Raw genomic sequence first — 16,144 nt, forward strand, 5'->3', positions numbered from 1 at the left:
CATCTTGATTAGAGTCAGGATATTACAAAATGTTTCTACAAGCATCATAAACATTATAAATATGATCTATTTATTGGGCATCGTGCTGCAGTCACCCATGCGTGTATGTGCGTTCCGTTTCCTCTAGGTGGCAGTACGGAGCAGACAAGGACCAGCTTATTCCTTTTATTGTACAAATCCCCAAGGTGAGTTTTCCCCATTCAGCATTACCAGTTAGCTTATATAAAAAAAAGTGTCCCATCATATACAAAGCTTAATAATATTATTCCCATGAGGGGGGTGTGTACATAAACAAGTTAGTGTATATTGCTCGGCTGCTTGACGAACATAGTTGAGATGGCGCAAGGCTTCAGTCACATTTTTAAGAGTTTTAGGTCACACTCCTGCCAGAATGTACACAGTATCTAAAACAAAAAAGTATAAATCAATGTAAAAGTTGCAATTGTAAGCATGTCTGACAGATTTGAAAGGCCTTGGAATGCACGGTTGTTGCGAAAACAACCACCTGATATGGATAACGTGTTATGACAGAAGGCCGCCGATCCCCGGCGGGACTCTCCGTTGTAGCTTTATTCATAATGAATGCTTTCAATGCATAATTTATTAAACTACCTTGTAAAACACGCCGGCAAATTGAGCGAGATCATCAATTTGCATAACGTCAACACCGCTGGACGCTTTCGTAGGTACACTCGCACAATGTCACAAATTGTTCTTTCACCCGCACCATGAGCATTTTCATGAACTTTGTTGCATTCAATTGGCAGCGTTTTTTTTTTACCACTTAAAATGAATCTCTATCCTTGTTAATATTTCTACATTGTTGTATTTGCAAAAGCAAAATTTCCGTTCTTGTCTTAGATTGCTCAAGTGTACCTAATGACGAGACAAGACGAGTCCATTGCAATTTGACGCCCATAACAGTCAACTTTTTTTTTTTCTTCTTTCTCTCGATTCCCCGTGGTGAGCTATAGGTTTTCCCCAGGCTGGTACTGGGGCTCCGTGGCAGTGAAGTAGTCCTCCAGGAAAGACTGGATGTACTCGAAGGTGGGCCGCTCGTCGGCCTCCTTCTTCCAGCACAGCTTCATCATGTCGTGCAGCGACTCGGGGCAGCCCTGCGGGCCCGGCATGCGGTAGCCGCGCTCCACCTGCTCCAGAACTTCGCGGTTCACCATGCCTGAAAGATATCCGAGGCATCCGGTCACCTTCAGGCATGTTTCATGTTGTCATTCCATGATATTGCACGTGACCGGACCCAAATTTTCAATTGAATGGCCTATGTGCTGCTCTTTCAGGTTGTGCCTGCCTTGGCCATGTTGGACAGACACTGATGGTTGAGCTGACTCAGCGCCTCTCAGCTCATCAGTGCGGCGCTAATATTAGTCGTTCTTCGCGGAGGGAAAAGATTAGATGTCTGTGAGTACTTTTGCATTGTCTTTCTTCATGTGTTGCTGTACTGTTTGTGTTCAATCCGTTGCTTGTACATTCAATATAAACACAAATGTAATGTGAAATTCATTTTACAAAGCCTCATTTTAGCGTTAGAGACAAACTTGCCAAATATGATTTGTGTATTTCAAATGTGGAAATCATTCTGTTTCGTTGGTGATTATTGATTAGGGTCACAAGCACAAGCCTAATTATGTCCATGAATTTTGAGCTCATAAAATGTGCGTTGCGTGCATGGCGTGCATCGCCTTTGGACACAAGCAAACAACATTGCAAGCCTTCGGGGAATATCAGCGAGACAGATGTTGAGAAACAAGAGCACTGGTCGGTCTTCCACCAGATGGGCGCATCTGCGTCGTGCGAGTGCGAGTGCGAGTCAGGGGATTCTCACCCGGGTAGGGCACTCTTCCTTTGGTGACAAGCTCGGTGATCAAGATGCCGAAGGACCACACGTCCGACTTGATGGTGAAGCGTCCATATAGCGCCGCTTCCGGTGCCGTCCACTTGATGGGGAATTTAGCTCCTGGAAGCAACATAAGACATTAGCTCCACCAGAGGGCGCCCAAGTGTCCTCTTCTGGTTCCTCGTCTCCACTAGGCCCATTTTAGCAAAATGTGATTTTGGAACCATCGACCGGGTGGGAAAAATCTTGACAAAATGTTTCAGACGGCAAATGGATGCATATCCCCGACCTTGCCTCGCCGTGTACTCGTTGTCCTCTATTAACCTGGCCAGGCCAAAGTCGGCGATTTTGCACACCAGGTTGTCGCCCACGAGGATGTTGGCGGCACGAAGGTCCCGGTGGATGTAGTTCATCCTCTCGATGAACGCCATGCCGTCGGCGATCTTAGGAAAAACATCAACAATGACACTTGAAAAGGGTGTTGCAATGTTCTGGATTTTGATGCAAATGATTTGGAAACAAACAAAAGGAGTGGCCTGAGCAGGAACATTTGGAGGATGATGACATCATCCAGGGGTGACATGACTCACCTGTGCTGCCATGTCCACCAGCAGGGGAAGCTTCAGGAACTTTCCGTCACCTTCTTTGAGGAAGTCCAGCAAGCTGCCTGTTAATTTAAAAAAATCAAAAAAATCCTAAAATAGCTTCAAGGATGCATACAAATGTGCCACCCGTATGCAGTACATTTATTTGCATGTCATGAATAGTCGATGAAGCTCACTTAATGGTCACTCCCCATCAGCAAAAGTATTAATCAGAGCGGAATATCAGCTAGTCATAAAATGCATGTGAATCCATGCACGCAAAATCACAGCAGGTCCAATTGAATTCAAAGCTCTACGAATGTTTTATTTCCTTGACAGTGTGCTCGGAAAAAAAAAAAAAAAGAAAATTAGAGTGGGTGGGTTGACATCTTGAACGTGGCAGGCTCGGTCGGGCTTGATGCGTTTATAAATAGAGCACGGGAAACGCAATCTCACGGGTCATCAGTTTAACCCGTGAAGAAAAAAAACGAGAAGCCCCCTCACCAACGGCCGGCCGTAGATTTCCGATGGAATAGCCGTAAAATGATGCTTTTTGACAGCCGTTGCCCAACATTAGACTCGATAAAACAAAAACAAAGCTAAAAACACATTTTGATTTTCGGAGCAGCGCTACACACGGCCAACTTAACCAGTTTTTGTTGCAAAGAATGAATCCGAGCCTCATTCAAGCTAAACGTGGCAGGCGCGCACGTGCGTACCTTTGGCCATGTACTCGGTGACAATGTAGATGGGCTCCTCGGAGACGACGGCGTAGAGCGGCACCAATTTGTCGTGTCGTAGCTTCTTCATGATCTGCGCCTCCTGCAGGAAGGCCTCGGGCGACATGGTGCCCGGCTTCAGCGTCTTGATGGCCACTTTGGTGGTGCCGTTCCACGTGCCTGGCGAAGGGAAGGATTGTTAGCGCTCGTCGCGGTGCCGTCACGCCTGCCTTGCAGGAACGCGTCCTGGAGGAGGGTTGCGCAATACATCGTGATTACAATGCTGCAAAAAATGCAACCAAAAAATATGAATTCTGTCGTGTTCATCATTGTTAAAAAGTCGCACTATAAAAATACAGAGGTCGATGACAAAAGAAAATGATGACTAACGTGTTGGCCCGACCTCGGAGTGAGCTCATCTCCACAGATGAAACGACGACTGACAGTAGAAATGACCAAAAATAGACACCCGCGTTTGCTCCAATAAAACATGGGTATTTCCGCGCTGATTTTTACGCTTTTATTGCTTTGGACTCAAGCATCGTGTACTGTTCCACATAGCTGACATGGATGATTCAAGAAGTCACACCGGTCCAAAATAATTTGTGAAAGCGTTTTGCCCCAAATTGTTCACGTTTGTAATCCCAACGTACCCATCCAGACTTCTCCAAAGCAGCCCTGGCCCAGTTTGAGCTCCAGTCTGAGCGACTCGCGGGGGATCTCCCACGCGTCCTTGGCGAGACCTTGCGTCTGAGGTTTGACCGTGGGGCAAACGCTGGTGAGCTTGTGGCAAAGCCCGTCGGCATGCTCTGAAATATATCGCGAGGGACCGTCCGTTATTGTTCGGCGCGACGCGTCTCGCTCCATTTGTGGCCGTCGTGACGTACCCGTGTAGTGTTTGACGAGTTTCTGCAAAGTGTCAAACTGCGCTCGCGTGGTGATGTAATACCCGCCGCTGTCCAGCTTGCGGATCTTGTAGTGCTTCACATTGTCGCCTCTGGTTTCGTCCCAGTCGCGGATGGAGAGAGAAAAAGCACCTGGACGCCAAAACGGCCAGGATGCAATTAGCGTGAAAAGAGGCGAGCAGCTCGCCAAAAAGTGGTCACCTTTGGTGGTTTCGCTTTCTCGCGCCAGGAACGTCCCTCGATGATTCCCCGGATTCAGCAGCAATCTCTCCGCGTCTTTCCGACCCATTTTACCAAAGTACCACCTGGGAAGACCGACAAGAAGTAACCTATTGGTGTAGTCATTCACAGAGCCGGCTCAGGAGGACTAGCTTGTAAACGGACGGATGGTGTCGTGGTTCACCGGCGCTCTCTTACTTACTCTTCAGCCTGGATGGAGTCTGCGGGCGCCACGTAGTTGCTGGGGATGTAACCTTTCATCCCGCTGGTGATGGAGCGAGCTTCCCACCAGTCTCCTTCACTGCGAATAGGAAATGGACAGTCACCGCTTTGCCGTTTGTCATTGTGACGGGAAGCGCAAGCGTACGTATTGTTGATGATCTGGAAGCGATCGGCCTTTTTGAACGACAGGTCGTCCGACGTCCTGGCTTCGTAGTCGTACAAGGCCACGAAGAAGGTCACGCCAGCTGGAACGTACAAAGTGACGCTGCACTTGAGAAGTATCGAGGCGCACAAACTAAATCGTTTAGTGAAGATGCCAACGTTCGTCCGTCAGCAAACGTTTCCTTCCGGGATCTCATCATCCGATACGGATGAGGATTACCGATTAAATCCCACCGAAACACGAGGCTTGCGCGTCATGATAGCCGATAAGCAGATCGTGCTTACAAACTCATTATGGCTTGAAAATGGGAGAGAGAAAACCACCGACGGTGCTAATCAATCTGTGACACTAGTTGAAGCATTACATTAAAAAAAATAAATAAATAAAATTTTATAAAGAAATCAGGAAATGTTCGTCATAACATCTTTTTTTAAAAAATAATCCGTGTTAGTGCACCGACTTCTAACAAATGAAGCATAAAGTCCGTTTGAACACATTTTGGAGGGTTTTTAGTCGGCTAACACGCTAAATTAGCATTAGCATCCACCCGTTGTTGGTTAACCTTATATGGAACATGAAATGATTGTCGTCCTGTCAATTGTGTGAAAACTTTACAAGTTAGCTTTCAGGCTAACAGTGAAAAAAATTGGTGATAAATTTATTAGATTTTATTATTTTTTGACACAATGGAGCCACTGCGGGAAATGTTAGCTACGACGTCGAAGGGACACATTGGTGTATTTGTTACATTGAAATTTTGCAAAAAAAAAAAAAAATCATTTTAGTCCAATCAAGCCACTGTAAAATGTTGGCCAACAAGCTAACGTCACAATTAGCAGTTTAACGTTAAATGTAAACAAAATTGCCACTGTTAGCATGCAAATGAAGTCTTCAACCACGTGTAATTTTCTGTTTTGTTTTGGGGTCAAGCTCATCTGGCAATGGCATGAAACCACTTGGAGCCTCTTTTTGGAGGAATTAGTCACAATTTGCAAATTAGGAAGTGAGTTGAATTAAGTTCACTGCCACCATACCATGGAAAAATACTCCACTCTACTTGATTTTTACATTTTTTTTTACTTACTTGGGACCAATCCAGAGAAGGAGTTGGACACGGGGCCGGTGAAGGAGGAGGCCCCCCCAAAAGGGGTCATCCCGGTTGAAGAGCCCCCGAAGGGCGTAAAGGCCGAGTTGAAGTTGGCGGCGCTGGAGCAGGAGGAGGCGGAGGGTGCCAGACCGGGCTGGAGCTGGGTGGGATCAGGCCCGTAGTGGCCCACGTGAGGTGTCGCGGCGGCGGCGTTGGGGTCGGACAGCGCCGGGTTGTCGGGGCCGTACTTGACGCCGGCCCCTTTGGCCTCTTTGCTCTTGACGCAGCCCATCGCGGCGTCCCGCTGTGACAGACACAACAGCGCCGCAGGATTAAAGCACAGCCTTCGTGACATGAAGCCGTGGCGACGTGTCCTAAAAATCAAATGTCATGCATGTCCCGACATTATCTCGTTGTTGGCGCTAAGACGATAAGCCGTGCGACAACTGGGACATACGGGGAAGAAATCCGCTTTGAACCAGTCCCGCCACAAACTGCGTGAAATCATCCGCCACTGAAAAATGTGGACGCTAACGCTCAGCAGCGTTTCTTGGACTGAAACGCCGGCTCTGCATTAAATCTAAAACTAAAACTAATGTGAAACGTTGCAATGCGTTTTTTGCTGCGGTCGCCTCGGAGGCCCCGCCGTGCCCGACCGCACGGCGAGATTGAAAACATCAGCGCGGGTTTCACTCCTCCTTCTGGCATTAGCGGCATTCTTCTTTGACACGCTCACTCATAAAAAAACGCCTGGAAAGAGGAGGAGGGGGCGGGGTGGTCCTGGGGTGTCCGCGTGGATTGATTAGCCAAGCCGGGCTGCGGAGAGTTAATTGGCATGCGACAAGCTCTCATTTGATTCCCGAGATCAATGTGACGTGCGCAAGGGGGATATTTGCCAAGTGGCGGTTTTGGGGAGAGGCGCGAGGGGGGAGTTCACTGGGTTCTCGCAGCTGTACTGCAAAGGAAACCATCGGAACACACACACACACGAAAAAAAACAAAAAAAAAACAGCTGATTCTGATGTGCTTTGAGGGGAAGTGGCAGGTCGGGCCAACGTCACCAGATGGAACCAGAAGGAAGATTACCAGAATGGAGGATTTGCTTTAAGAGGATCATATAAAAAAAAAAAAAGCTAAGCTTATATTTCTCATGACACAATGAGTTGGAATCTAATGACCCATTTTTTGGGGCAACCCGACCGTCGGACTCCAAAACTATGAAATTAGTCTCTTAATGATGCATGAAGACTAATTATGACCCTTTCGTGGTCGTACGCAAGAGAGCGAGTGGCGAGATTGACGTGAGGTTAGCAAAATTAGCACGTCAGGTTTTGCAAAAGTCTGCTTGCGCCTTTTTGGCTCGCCCAACAAAAACTAGCAGGCCAGAGTTCATTTTATGAAAATTCTGCGTTAAGTCAACGCATACTGGTGGAAAATGAGCCGAGTGAGGGTTCCCATATCAAAATATCAATACGTATTCCCCCCCGGAGGATGTTTAATTTAAAAATCGAGTCAATTTCGTCAAAGAGCGTTAGCGGCCGCGGGAGCACCAGGAAAACCCGCCTCGTTCTAATTATTGGAACGCATTCTCATTACAGAAAGCATCCCGTTAGCCCGAGGGAACGCGACCTACTGTCCTGCTTTGCATGCAAACGCACAATAAGACGCATTAGCCGAGAAAGGTGAGGAGTTGATGAGAAAGGAAGTCATCAAACGCCATCAAATTGTTGACATGTTAGCATCTTCCTTCCTTTTTTTTGGACGTTGTATTTTATTAGCGCTAAAAGGGATGCGTGCCAGTTTAAAATGAGGTCACTTTCTACTCGGGCTGAATAAGTAGCATGAATGTTTATGGCTGGGGGGCGTGTCAGCGAGAGGGCTACAGTACATACTGTATTTCCCACTGAAACGCAGAAGCTAACTTTAATATAAGCAAATAGTAGCACGTTGAAGCTAGCGGTGGCTAACTGTTTGATTTAACCCGAGCTTTCACAGACACCTGCTTCGTCAGGTGATGTGAAGAGGTTCCGTCAAAGAGTAGGTTATAGACACAAGATGTCCAGGCCACGCCTATAGTCGTTGGGACTGAGCGATATGGTAATAATGGACGAAGTAGGAGGTCACAATTTCTCGGGGGGTTTCATCTTCGGGTGGTAGGTCACGTCGAGTGTACTCTTGGTTTCACTGGTTTGGTGCTGATAATGGAGTAGGTTGTCACATGGTGTCCCTACTGTGTATGTATACGTGTTGGGGTGTGTGTGTGTGTGTGTGTGTGTGTGTGCATGTATATATATGTATATAGGTACAAAGTCATTTTCATTTTGTATGCGTAAAAGAAGCAGAGTTAAACTGGCAAATTTTTCAGGTCTTTGCAAGAAACAGCGGAGCCCTGTCAGGTTGTCGGCTTCAATTGTGAAGTTAAGCAATAATGCACTTGAAAATTGGCGACCCCCCCAAAAAAAGCTATTTTGGGGCCCTTAGCCACAATTTGGGAATACCACAGAGAGCGTCGCCTTGCATGGAATGGTCCCAAATGCTTTCCGATGAATGATAAATTCAAGATGTGTGTCCCAATACTTTAGTCGCATGTGCTGCATACTGATGACTTCTTTGTTGATGCCAGGCCCACCCTCACGTGACAAAGACCACTTTGCATTTGTCCTTACCTCCCTTCCTTTTGGTGCCTCCTTTTCACTGCCTTTCTTCTTGTCAGTCAGTCACAAAAATGGGGGGGGGGGGGGGGGGGACCCAAGTACTATTCCAAATGGAAGCGATCCGCCTTCATGGTGCGTGCGTGCACCACTGCTGTTAAGTGGAAAGCAATGTGCTGCTGAGGTGCGAGCATGCTCCGGCAGCTCAAGTCAGTTTGTGCTCGCGTCCCCTTCGGACACTGCCGCGCTCGTGCGGCGCGGCCTCGGCATTCCCCAACCGGCGCGAGCCTCTTTGGGCCAGCGTAGATGAGCAGAGACGCCGATGTGACGGCTGGGATTTGTAGCCGGGCCCGTTCTGCTGCTGCTGCTGCTTCTGCAGGAGGACACAACATGCACAATGAAGGAGGAGGAGCACACTCACACACACGCACACACACACACACTCGCACGCACACACAGTGAGACAGACAGAGGAAGGGAGGGAGGACTCAATGGGTAAAGGACACTCGTTGACTTAAGTGGAGCTTTGGCGACCTCAGGTGGAGGTTCACAGCCAGCACAACTGTGAGAAATAAACCTCGTTTTGAAATTAATGCTTTGTTCAACTATTGTTTAAGTCACTTTAATCACGTAAAAAGAAAATGTTTGGAATATCCAAGCGTCATTTACCTCGCATGACAAATTGAATTTTTGGTAGAGATTTTAGTAAGCATGGAAGTTGCGGCATTTTTGATTTGCTATTGCGGGCCACATGAAATGTTTTGGCGGGCCAGATCTGGCCCCTGAGCCACATGTTTGGCACCCTTTATTTTTTTTTCCAACTGAAACAGCCCACTAAATTTCCATCGTTAAATTGTCATTTATTGCAGTGCTTTGTTTTTCAACCACCTCAATTGCCAGAACATTTTATTTTCATTCGGCTGTATTTAGAACATTTGATAGATTTTTAAAGATACTCTATTGAATGCCTTATTTCCTGTTTTTGTTACGTACATACTTTTATATTTAGTAGATTTGATGGCATACGTTTTTTTTGTGTTTGTTTCCATTTTCAACCGTCGCCTGACTATCAACTCGATTCTCAAATTTCCACATTGTGGGACTAATAAAGGACATCTTTATCTTTATCTTTCAGTGACGCCATCGTGAGCGGATTTGAACATTCCGAGTCCCGAGACTTCAATGACAAAAGACTTAAAAAACGAGAGCGGCGGTGACTTCTATAAATAGTATTGCTTCTAAAATTAGAATTCTGAAATCATCACTTTATTTTTGGCCCTGTCAACAAATTGACGCTGAATGGCTCGTCTTTTTTTCTGGACGACATTGATGATTGGCTTGAGACTTCATTCAAGAAACTTTCGAATTGACAATTTCACGTGACACATTGAGTGCTGTCATTTGGTGCAGAATCTTGGCAGATGACTTGTGGATCATTTGACTGACCTAATCTACTTGTTCCTCATGTTTGGGCCGTGCGTTGCACTTTCTTCCTCTGGCCACTTGGAGGCAGTGTTCCTCCAGAATGAAATTTTCCACTTGACTGCGCTGTTCCAAAAATAAAGAACTTATTGCACATATTGTCTAGTTAAAATCTACCCAAGAAATATTAGAAATCAATTCTTCAACATAAAATGCAAAGTTTTGAACTTTCAATACCACTGAACTCTAAATGGGCTGTAATTCATTCATCTACCACTAGAGGGAGCCAGAGTACCACTCGCTGGGATTCTCATATGTCATAGATTCATTTCATTTTAGAATTTTACTTTTGTTTCGCTTGCTGTTCCAAAATGCCAACAATTGTGGTTGATAATAATTCATTTATGTGTTTTTTTTTTGGTTCTATGGTAGTGCAGTTGGGTGGGCTGACAGCATTTGACGCAAGTTGCGGCTTCGCGCAACAAAATCGAAGTCGTGATCGTTGTCGATGATTTTCACCATCCAAGTTAAAGCGATCTTTAGGGCTTCCCAAGACATTTGCATGAAATTTAGCTCTGGATGACCTCAAATGTTAAGGACTTAAAGCATGATAAACAATTCCTCATAAAATCAAAGTGACATGAAAAAAAAAATCTCTCTATTAGAAATAAAAAAAATGGTCATGGCTGTTAGGAGTCAAATGAAATGAAAATGACCCCAAAACGTCCTTCACTGCTATTACGTAAAGTCATCTCTCCAATAAGGAAACGCAAACTCTACGAAGTGCTTGTAAATGTTTAATAAGCACATTATTAATATCCTGAAAACATGTGATGACTCATCTCCTAACGTGGCACACTTTTGCATTTCAGCACTCCTCTTTTTAGCGAGCATCCTCAAAAATGGAGGCGAGCTGGACCGACGCGGGTCGGATGGGCGAACTCCAGCGGGACTCGATGACGTGGGCGCCTCCCTCCCGTCCGACCGACGCCTCCCACCTTGGCCACCGGCGAAGGCGGTATAAAAAGCCGCCGCAGCCACAAGACAGCGCAGAGGGAGGGACGCGCGCACACTCCCAAAAAGTTGGCTGGCACGCAAATGTTTGCAGGAGGACGCGGCGACGCCACGGACGACACGAGACACCCACCACCGCCACAACAAGAAGACAACGACGACGTGGAGGAGGAGGAGGAGGAAAGAAGAAGAAGAAAAAGAGGCGCTTGCATCTCACTCTCGCGTGCAGCGGGGCTCTTCCACCGGTAAGCGCAAAACGAGAATTTATTTATTTATTTTTTTCTTTTTTCAAGATGGGACAGCTAAGAAAAAGTCTGCTTTGTTTTGCTTCTGCAGCAAAATGTCCAGCAAAGCCACGCTGGCCTTGCTCATCTACGGCATCTTCATACGGCACGGCGCCGGCACCGGATCGCACCTGGGACTCGCCTTTCCGCACGTCACGTACGTGGAAAACTCTCAATCGCGCTGCTTTTCCTTGATTTTCGTATCGATTATTCATCATTACAGATTTTCATTTCAATGTATTCTATTAAATTGGACCAGTCAGATGCCAACTTAGATGCACGTCGGCTGCCGATAGTTGGACATTATCTCGGGGAATTGCAATGAATTCTTTTGAATCATTTTACTTCCTGCTGTGTTTTTAGCGAGCAATTACAGTACACGTCATCGCCGTCTTGTCTTTTTCTTTGCTTGATGTCCTTGCACAGCAAATCCATACTAAATGACCACCAAACATCCACCAGGGACAGGCAGTCACAGTAATGGGATTTACATTTCCGTTCATGCCACACCACAAGGATGAACGGAAATCTGAGATTTTCCCATTTTGATTTTTGCCCCTAATAAAGTGGCCAAAAGAAAAGCTGGCGTTGAGTTTGAATTTGGAATGTTTATTTCCTTTTTTTTTTGTTGGCGCTCGCAGACTTGAGGGCGAGTTGTACGACGAGGACGGCAACTCGCTGCCGCCTTTGGATTACGATGGCCAGCAGCTGCAGCTGAGAAGTCCGCCCATGTCCACGCAAGACGGCGACGTCTACTCCTTGTTGTACCCGCCGCCCGACAAAAGGTACGACCCCCTCGCACTTGCCAACAAAAATTTGTTTGCTCTTTTTTTTTTTTAACTTAGCAAATTTTTAGCCTTGATTTTGTTTTGTCTTGGGGATTTTATTTAGATATTTACTTTCTTTTTTACTTTTTTAATAGTTTTTAATTAAAAAAAAAATGTTATTAGATTTTACTTTTGACTGCATTTCCTTATTTTTTTATTTTAATTTTTAATTAGTTCTATTTAATTGCCATTTATTGTTGTTAAATTACATCTCATTTTCCCCCCGATTTTTCTCTTTTCACTAAATTCTATGTGCAAGATATCAAAGTTTGCCAATAAAAAAATAAATATCATTCCAATGCAAATGTCCAAAAGAAAGTTGCGTTCAAGGTCTGCGGTAATCGTCAGTTGTTTTGTCCCTCAATCTGTGTCCAGGACGGAACGTCACGCAGACGGCATGTTCAACAAAGCGTACAGGAAAGCGTTGGGTCAGTTGTCGGCCAGGAAGTATCTTCATTCTCTCATGGCCAAGCGAGTCGGGTAAGTCGGAGCGCCGGGTCGGTTCTTTGTGTTGTTTTGCACTTTGACACTCCGCTTGTGTGTGTGATGTCATTCTGGGCCATCTGTTCTGTCATCAATATCCTCCCGCAACACTTTTGTCGTCTTCATGAATTCAGCCCTGTTGTCTGAGTGTGACTTTTCTTTGAAAGGAATATCCCCTTCATAGTTCTGTGTGTGTGTGTGTGTGTGTGTTTCCCGCTGGCATAGCGGCGGCGCGGTGCTGGAGGCCAACGGCGAGCCGCTGTCCAAGCGCCACTCGGACGGCATCTTCACAGACAGCTACAGCCGCTACCGCAAGCAGATGGCGGTCAAGAAGTACCTGGCCGCCGTGCTGGGCAAAAGGTACAGACAGCGAGTTCGGAACAACAACAAAGGACGGCGGCTGACTTACTTGTAGCGACCTTTCTTAAGTTGTGAAGGAAGCCATTAAAAGGAATATTTTGATAAGAATAATTTGTTTGATGGACTACTTGCCGAGCACTCGCGCACGAGCGTGTTCCGTCCTTCCGGTACTTCCAGTGTTTTGTTTGTCTTCTGAACGTTTGCAAGGGGGGGGAATAAATGCTTTAAAAGGCAACCGGCGTGCTGCCGTCTGTGACATTAAGCCTCTGTAGTTGTGTCGTTTATCCACAACAGAATTGAAGACATAGATTTGAGCGGCGTCGACTTTGACGCCCTCCACGACGGCGACGACTTTGAGGCTTTTTGGGGGGACTGGCTCAAACGGCTCTCCCAGAAATTCCTGGTGAGTCTTTTTTTTTTTTTTTTTTTTTTTGGGAGGATGGGGGCGTGTCTTAGGTCTTCTGCCCCCTCCCTTCCTCCTCGTACTCTCTCCTTTGCTGATTTTTTTCTTCATCTATCCCAAATGTGAGGATCTCTTGAGTCCGTCTTTTGACTCTTTTTCTCCTTCCACGAATGAGCTTCAACCTTCAGCCGCTCTTGTTCAATGCCAATCTTGTGTGTGTGTGTGTGTGTGGAACAAAACAAAAAAGGAAATTGTGCTTTTCAGCGTATCTCTCTCTGACCATACAATAAGTATCTTTCTGCCATTTTTCAACTTCAAACGAGCCTGCGAGCTGATTGCGATGACTAAAAGTGAAATTCTGCTCCTTGATCTCGATCTGCGGCTGCAAAATGTTCCAAATAGGACTTTGGCCCTAATTTCACGATGCTACAAATATTCTCCCAAATATTTGTGTCACTTTACTTAGAAATATGAAAACGGCATTCTAAAGATAACTAAAAAAAATGTATATTTATTACTTTTCGATTTCTCGTGCCTCATCTTGGACGCGACTATTTTAAAACTGCTGATGCAGTTCCACTCCAGTCCTGTCGGAGGCAGTAATTTTTCATCCCTTTGTGGATTAGTTAGAAAAGTTCAGCTCCTGCTTCAAATCAGGTCTTCTTTATAATTTGAGGATTTTTTTTTTTTCAGCTTCAAAAACATAACCTAAAAAAAAAATAAAAATACTTGTTACATGGTTATTACGAGCGAGAGATGCATGACGTTTGCAACTTCTGGTTCTGCTTCTGTGCTTTCGTTCGTCATCTTTTGTCCACAAACAAATATTTAAAAGAGAAAAAAATGAAATGCATGATTAAAATGAAAAAAAAAAAAAAAAGCCAAGCATGCACTTGCTCACTGCAACAAAGAAAGAAGCGACGTCTCGTGACCGCGTCGTTACGTGAATGTCAAACGCTCTTAATGTCCTGCTCGACATTTTGACTTGATTTGATTTTTATGATTGTGTGCGGAGACAAAAAAGCCGCAAGACAAAAGTGCAAATGTTGCATCGGGGTGGCATTTTTTTTTTGTGTTGACTGCTGTGCACTCTCCTGCAGGCTTTGTGACGCAGGAAGCGGTTTTAGCGTCTGTGCGCCACCTTGCATCGACTTTTTTCGTTTTTGTTTTTAAATGGCCCTGAATGACAGATGGCTATTTAAGAGGCCCTAGAATGCTGCACATCATCAGCTCACATTTCAAGCTCACCCTCCTTCCATCCTCGTCAGGCCTTTTTTTTTTGTTTGTTTGTTTGCACCATTTTTCCCCTCTCTCTTATTTTTGTGTTTTTTAAGTTCAGGCAAGGAAAACGTCTCACATGTACGACATGAGCCAAAAGCCTTACAATGATATTGAGAGTTCTATTTACTGTGCAGAACATGATTATTCTGATCATTATTCGTAGATGATCTGGTTAAGTGTTGTAAAATTTGTTGGAATAAATTTTTGTAAACAACAAGACAATGTTCTGATCTTTGATCGTTTTGATTTGAATGTGGAACACGGTTGAGTTCAAGTCAAAGTCCTAAAGCTCGGTTTCCATGGTAACGTTGACACCAGTTGGTCTGCTGTGAGTGTCCCCCCCTCCCCCCACACCACACATCTGAGCTCCTATCAAGAACCCCCCCGCCCCCAAAAGACAAGTTAAAAAAAAAAAAGGGAGAAAAAGTGGACATGTTTGACATATGTGAAAAAAAATTATTTATGCAACACAAGCGTCACGGTCACGCACGCACGATCTCCGTTTAATGGAGAGGCGTGCAGTTGAAGGTTGACGATGCCGTCACGGCACACAGACTGCCCCCGTTCAATATCTTCAAAAGCAAACATTCACTTAGTCTCGAAAACTACCAAAAGTGCTTTCAAGTGAAAAAAGAATTCTTCCGATGCAGTTCCACTCCAGCCCTTTAGGTGGCAGTAATTTAAATTACCAAGTGGGGCCCATTGCTCAAAAAGCTCCCTTCTACTCCATCTCATGTACCTAGAAGGCTCCAGCCGGCCCCAGTGCAAGTAGACCGTAACCACTTGTGATGTGAGAGGCATGACCGGGGTGCCCACGTGCCTGTGGAGAAACCCGGGACACACCCCCGCACCCACCCGGGTGAGCCTGCGAGTGGCATTTGGAAAGACGACCCCCCCCCCGAGTGGCAACTTGTCGCCCTTTAAGTGTCAGTTCGAATTACAGCACATGACGATTTATAAAAAAAATCTAACAAAATCGCCGGCTGTCATCAAAAGCACGACGCGAACAAGCATCGATTGGGCAGGCCGTGCGCAGCCTCGGCTTGGGCTGGATCCCAAGCTCCGCCCTCTTTCCTCCCCCCTCCCTCCCTCCCTCCCTAACTCAATCAGCCAGCGTTGCCTAGCAACCGCTCCCCAGTAGGATGCAACGACCAAAGATCACGTTGGATAGATTTCAGTCGGCCCGCTTCCCGTCGAGTGAGAAGTTGTATTTCATGCGAAAAGAAGGACGGGTGATAAAAGCAATCATAAAGAAGCTCTTGCCGAGGGAACTCTCATTAAAATTAAATGAAGGCTTTTTTTGTTCAGGACAGAATAAAAAAAAAGTCTGATATGTCTCACACTGGACAAATGAAAGTTTTACAGCAACAAAGTAGACAGTGCAAACAATTTTTCGGACTAATTTTCAAAAGGACGGCAATAAATTCATTCATAACTTTTTTTTAAACGTCAGATTTGGAATCAGTTCGCTTTTGTTTGTCTTCGTGAGCGGCTTCCGGCTACTAGCGTCTCTGCTAACGCACGCGCGCAGGTGATGACCAGAAGTGTTAATCAAGAGATGAAATATTCCCAGCGTTACGCTCGGAAGAAATTAATTTCCTGTCACATGTGGTTAGACACGGCGGCTGCAGTCGAAATAGTAGACCAGAGGAGCAAAAGTATTGGGAC

The 16,144-nt window shown here is 45.7% G+C and overlaps 2 protein-coding genes across 7 annotated transcripts; one reads left to right on the forward strand and one right to left on the reverse strand.

The window, feature by feature from the left end:
• Positions 1-38: 38 nt before the first annotated feature.
• On the forward strand, positions 39-14,698 carry adcyap1a (adenylate cyclase activating polypeptide 1a). 4 transcript variants are annotated; one of them, XM_088282601.1, is made up of 10 exons: positions 39-185; positions 975-1,211; positions 1,296-1,416; positions 10,697-11,083; positions 11,175-11,279; positions 11,764-11,907; positions 12,325-12,429; positions 12,658-12,792; positions 13,087-13,195; positions 14,296-14,698. In XM_088282601.1, the coding sequence occupies exons 4-10, from the start codon at positions 10,923-10,925 to the stop codon at positions 14,302-14,304; spliced, it is 768 nt and encodes a 255-aa protein (XP_088138727.1). In that variant the 5' UTR covers positions 39-185; positions 975-1,211; positions 1,296-1,416; positions 10,697-10,922; the 3' UTR covers positions 14,305-14,698. The 4 variants fall into 4 exon arrangements, with proteins under 4 accessions (XP_088138727.1, XP_088138728.1, XP_088138725.1 ...); XM_088282602.1 differs by having other exon boundaries at positions 12,658-13,195; XM_088282599.1 differs by lacking the exon at positions 14,296-14,698 and having other exon boundaries at positions 13,087-13,423.
• Positions 770-8,850, reverse strand: LOC148318597 (tyrosine-protein kinase yes-like). 3 transcript variants are annotated; one of them, XM_088282592.1, is made up of 12 exons: positions 8,418-8,849; positions 5,749-6,055; positions 4,647-4,746; positions 4,482-4,580; positions 4,262-4,365; positions 4,043-4,192; positions 3,809-3,964; positions 3,156-3,335; positions 2,443-2,519; positions 2,142-2,295; positions 1,841-1,972; positions 770-1,177 (listed from the first exon to the last, which is right to left on the reverse strand). In XM_088282592.1, the coding sequence occupies exons 2-12, from the start codon at positions 6,041-6,043 to the stop codon at positions 969-971; spliced, it is 1,656 nt and encodes a 551-aa protein (XP_088138718.1). In that variant the 5' UTR covers positions 6,044-6,055; positions 8,418-8,849; the 3' UTR covers positions 770-968. The 3 variants fall into 3 exon arrangements, with proteins under 3 accessions (XP_088138718.1, XP_088138716.1, XP_088138717.1); XM_088282590.1 differs by having other exon boundaries at positions 3,809-4,192; positions 8,418-8,850; XM_088282591.1 differs by having other exon boundaries at positions 4,043-4,365; positions 8,418-8,850.
• Positions 14,699-16,144: the final 1,446 nt, after the last annotated feature.

This window comes from Idiotropiscis lumnitzeri, chromosome 19 (assembly GCF_059441095.1).
Source record: "Idiotropiscis lumnitzeri isolate Australia: NSW breed Sydney's pygmy pipehorse chromosome 19, RoL_Ilum_1.0, whole genome shotgun sequence".
NCBI lineage: Eukaryota > Metazoa > Chordata > Actinopteri > Syngnathiformes > Syngnathidae > Idiotropiscis > Idiotropiscis lumnitzeri.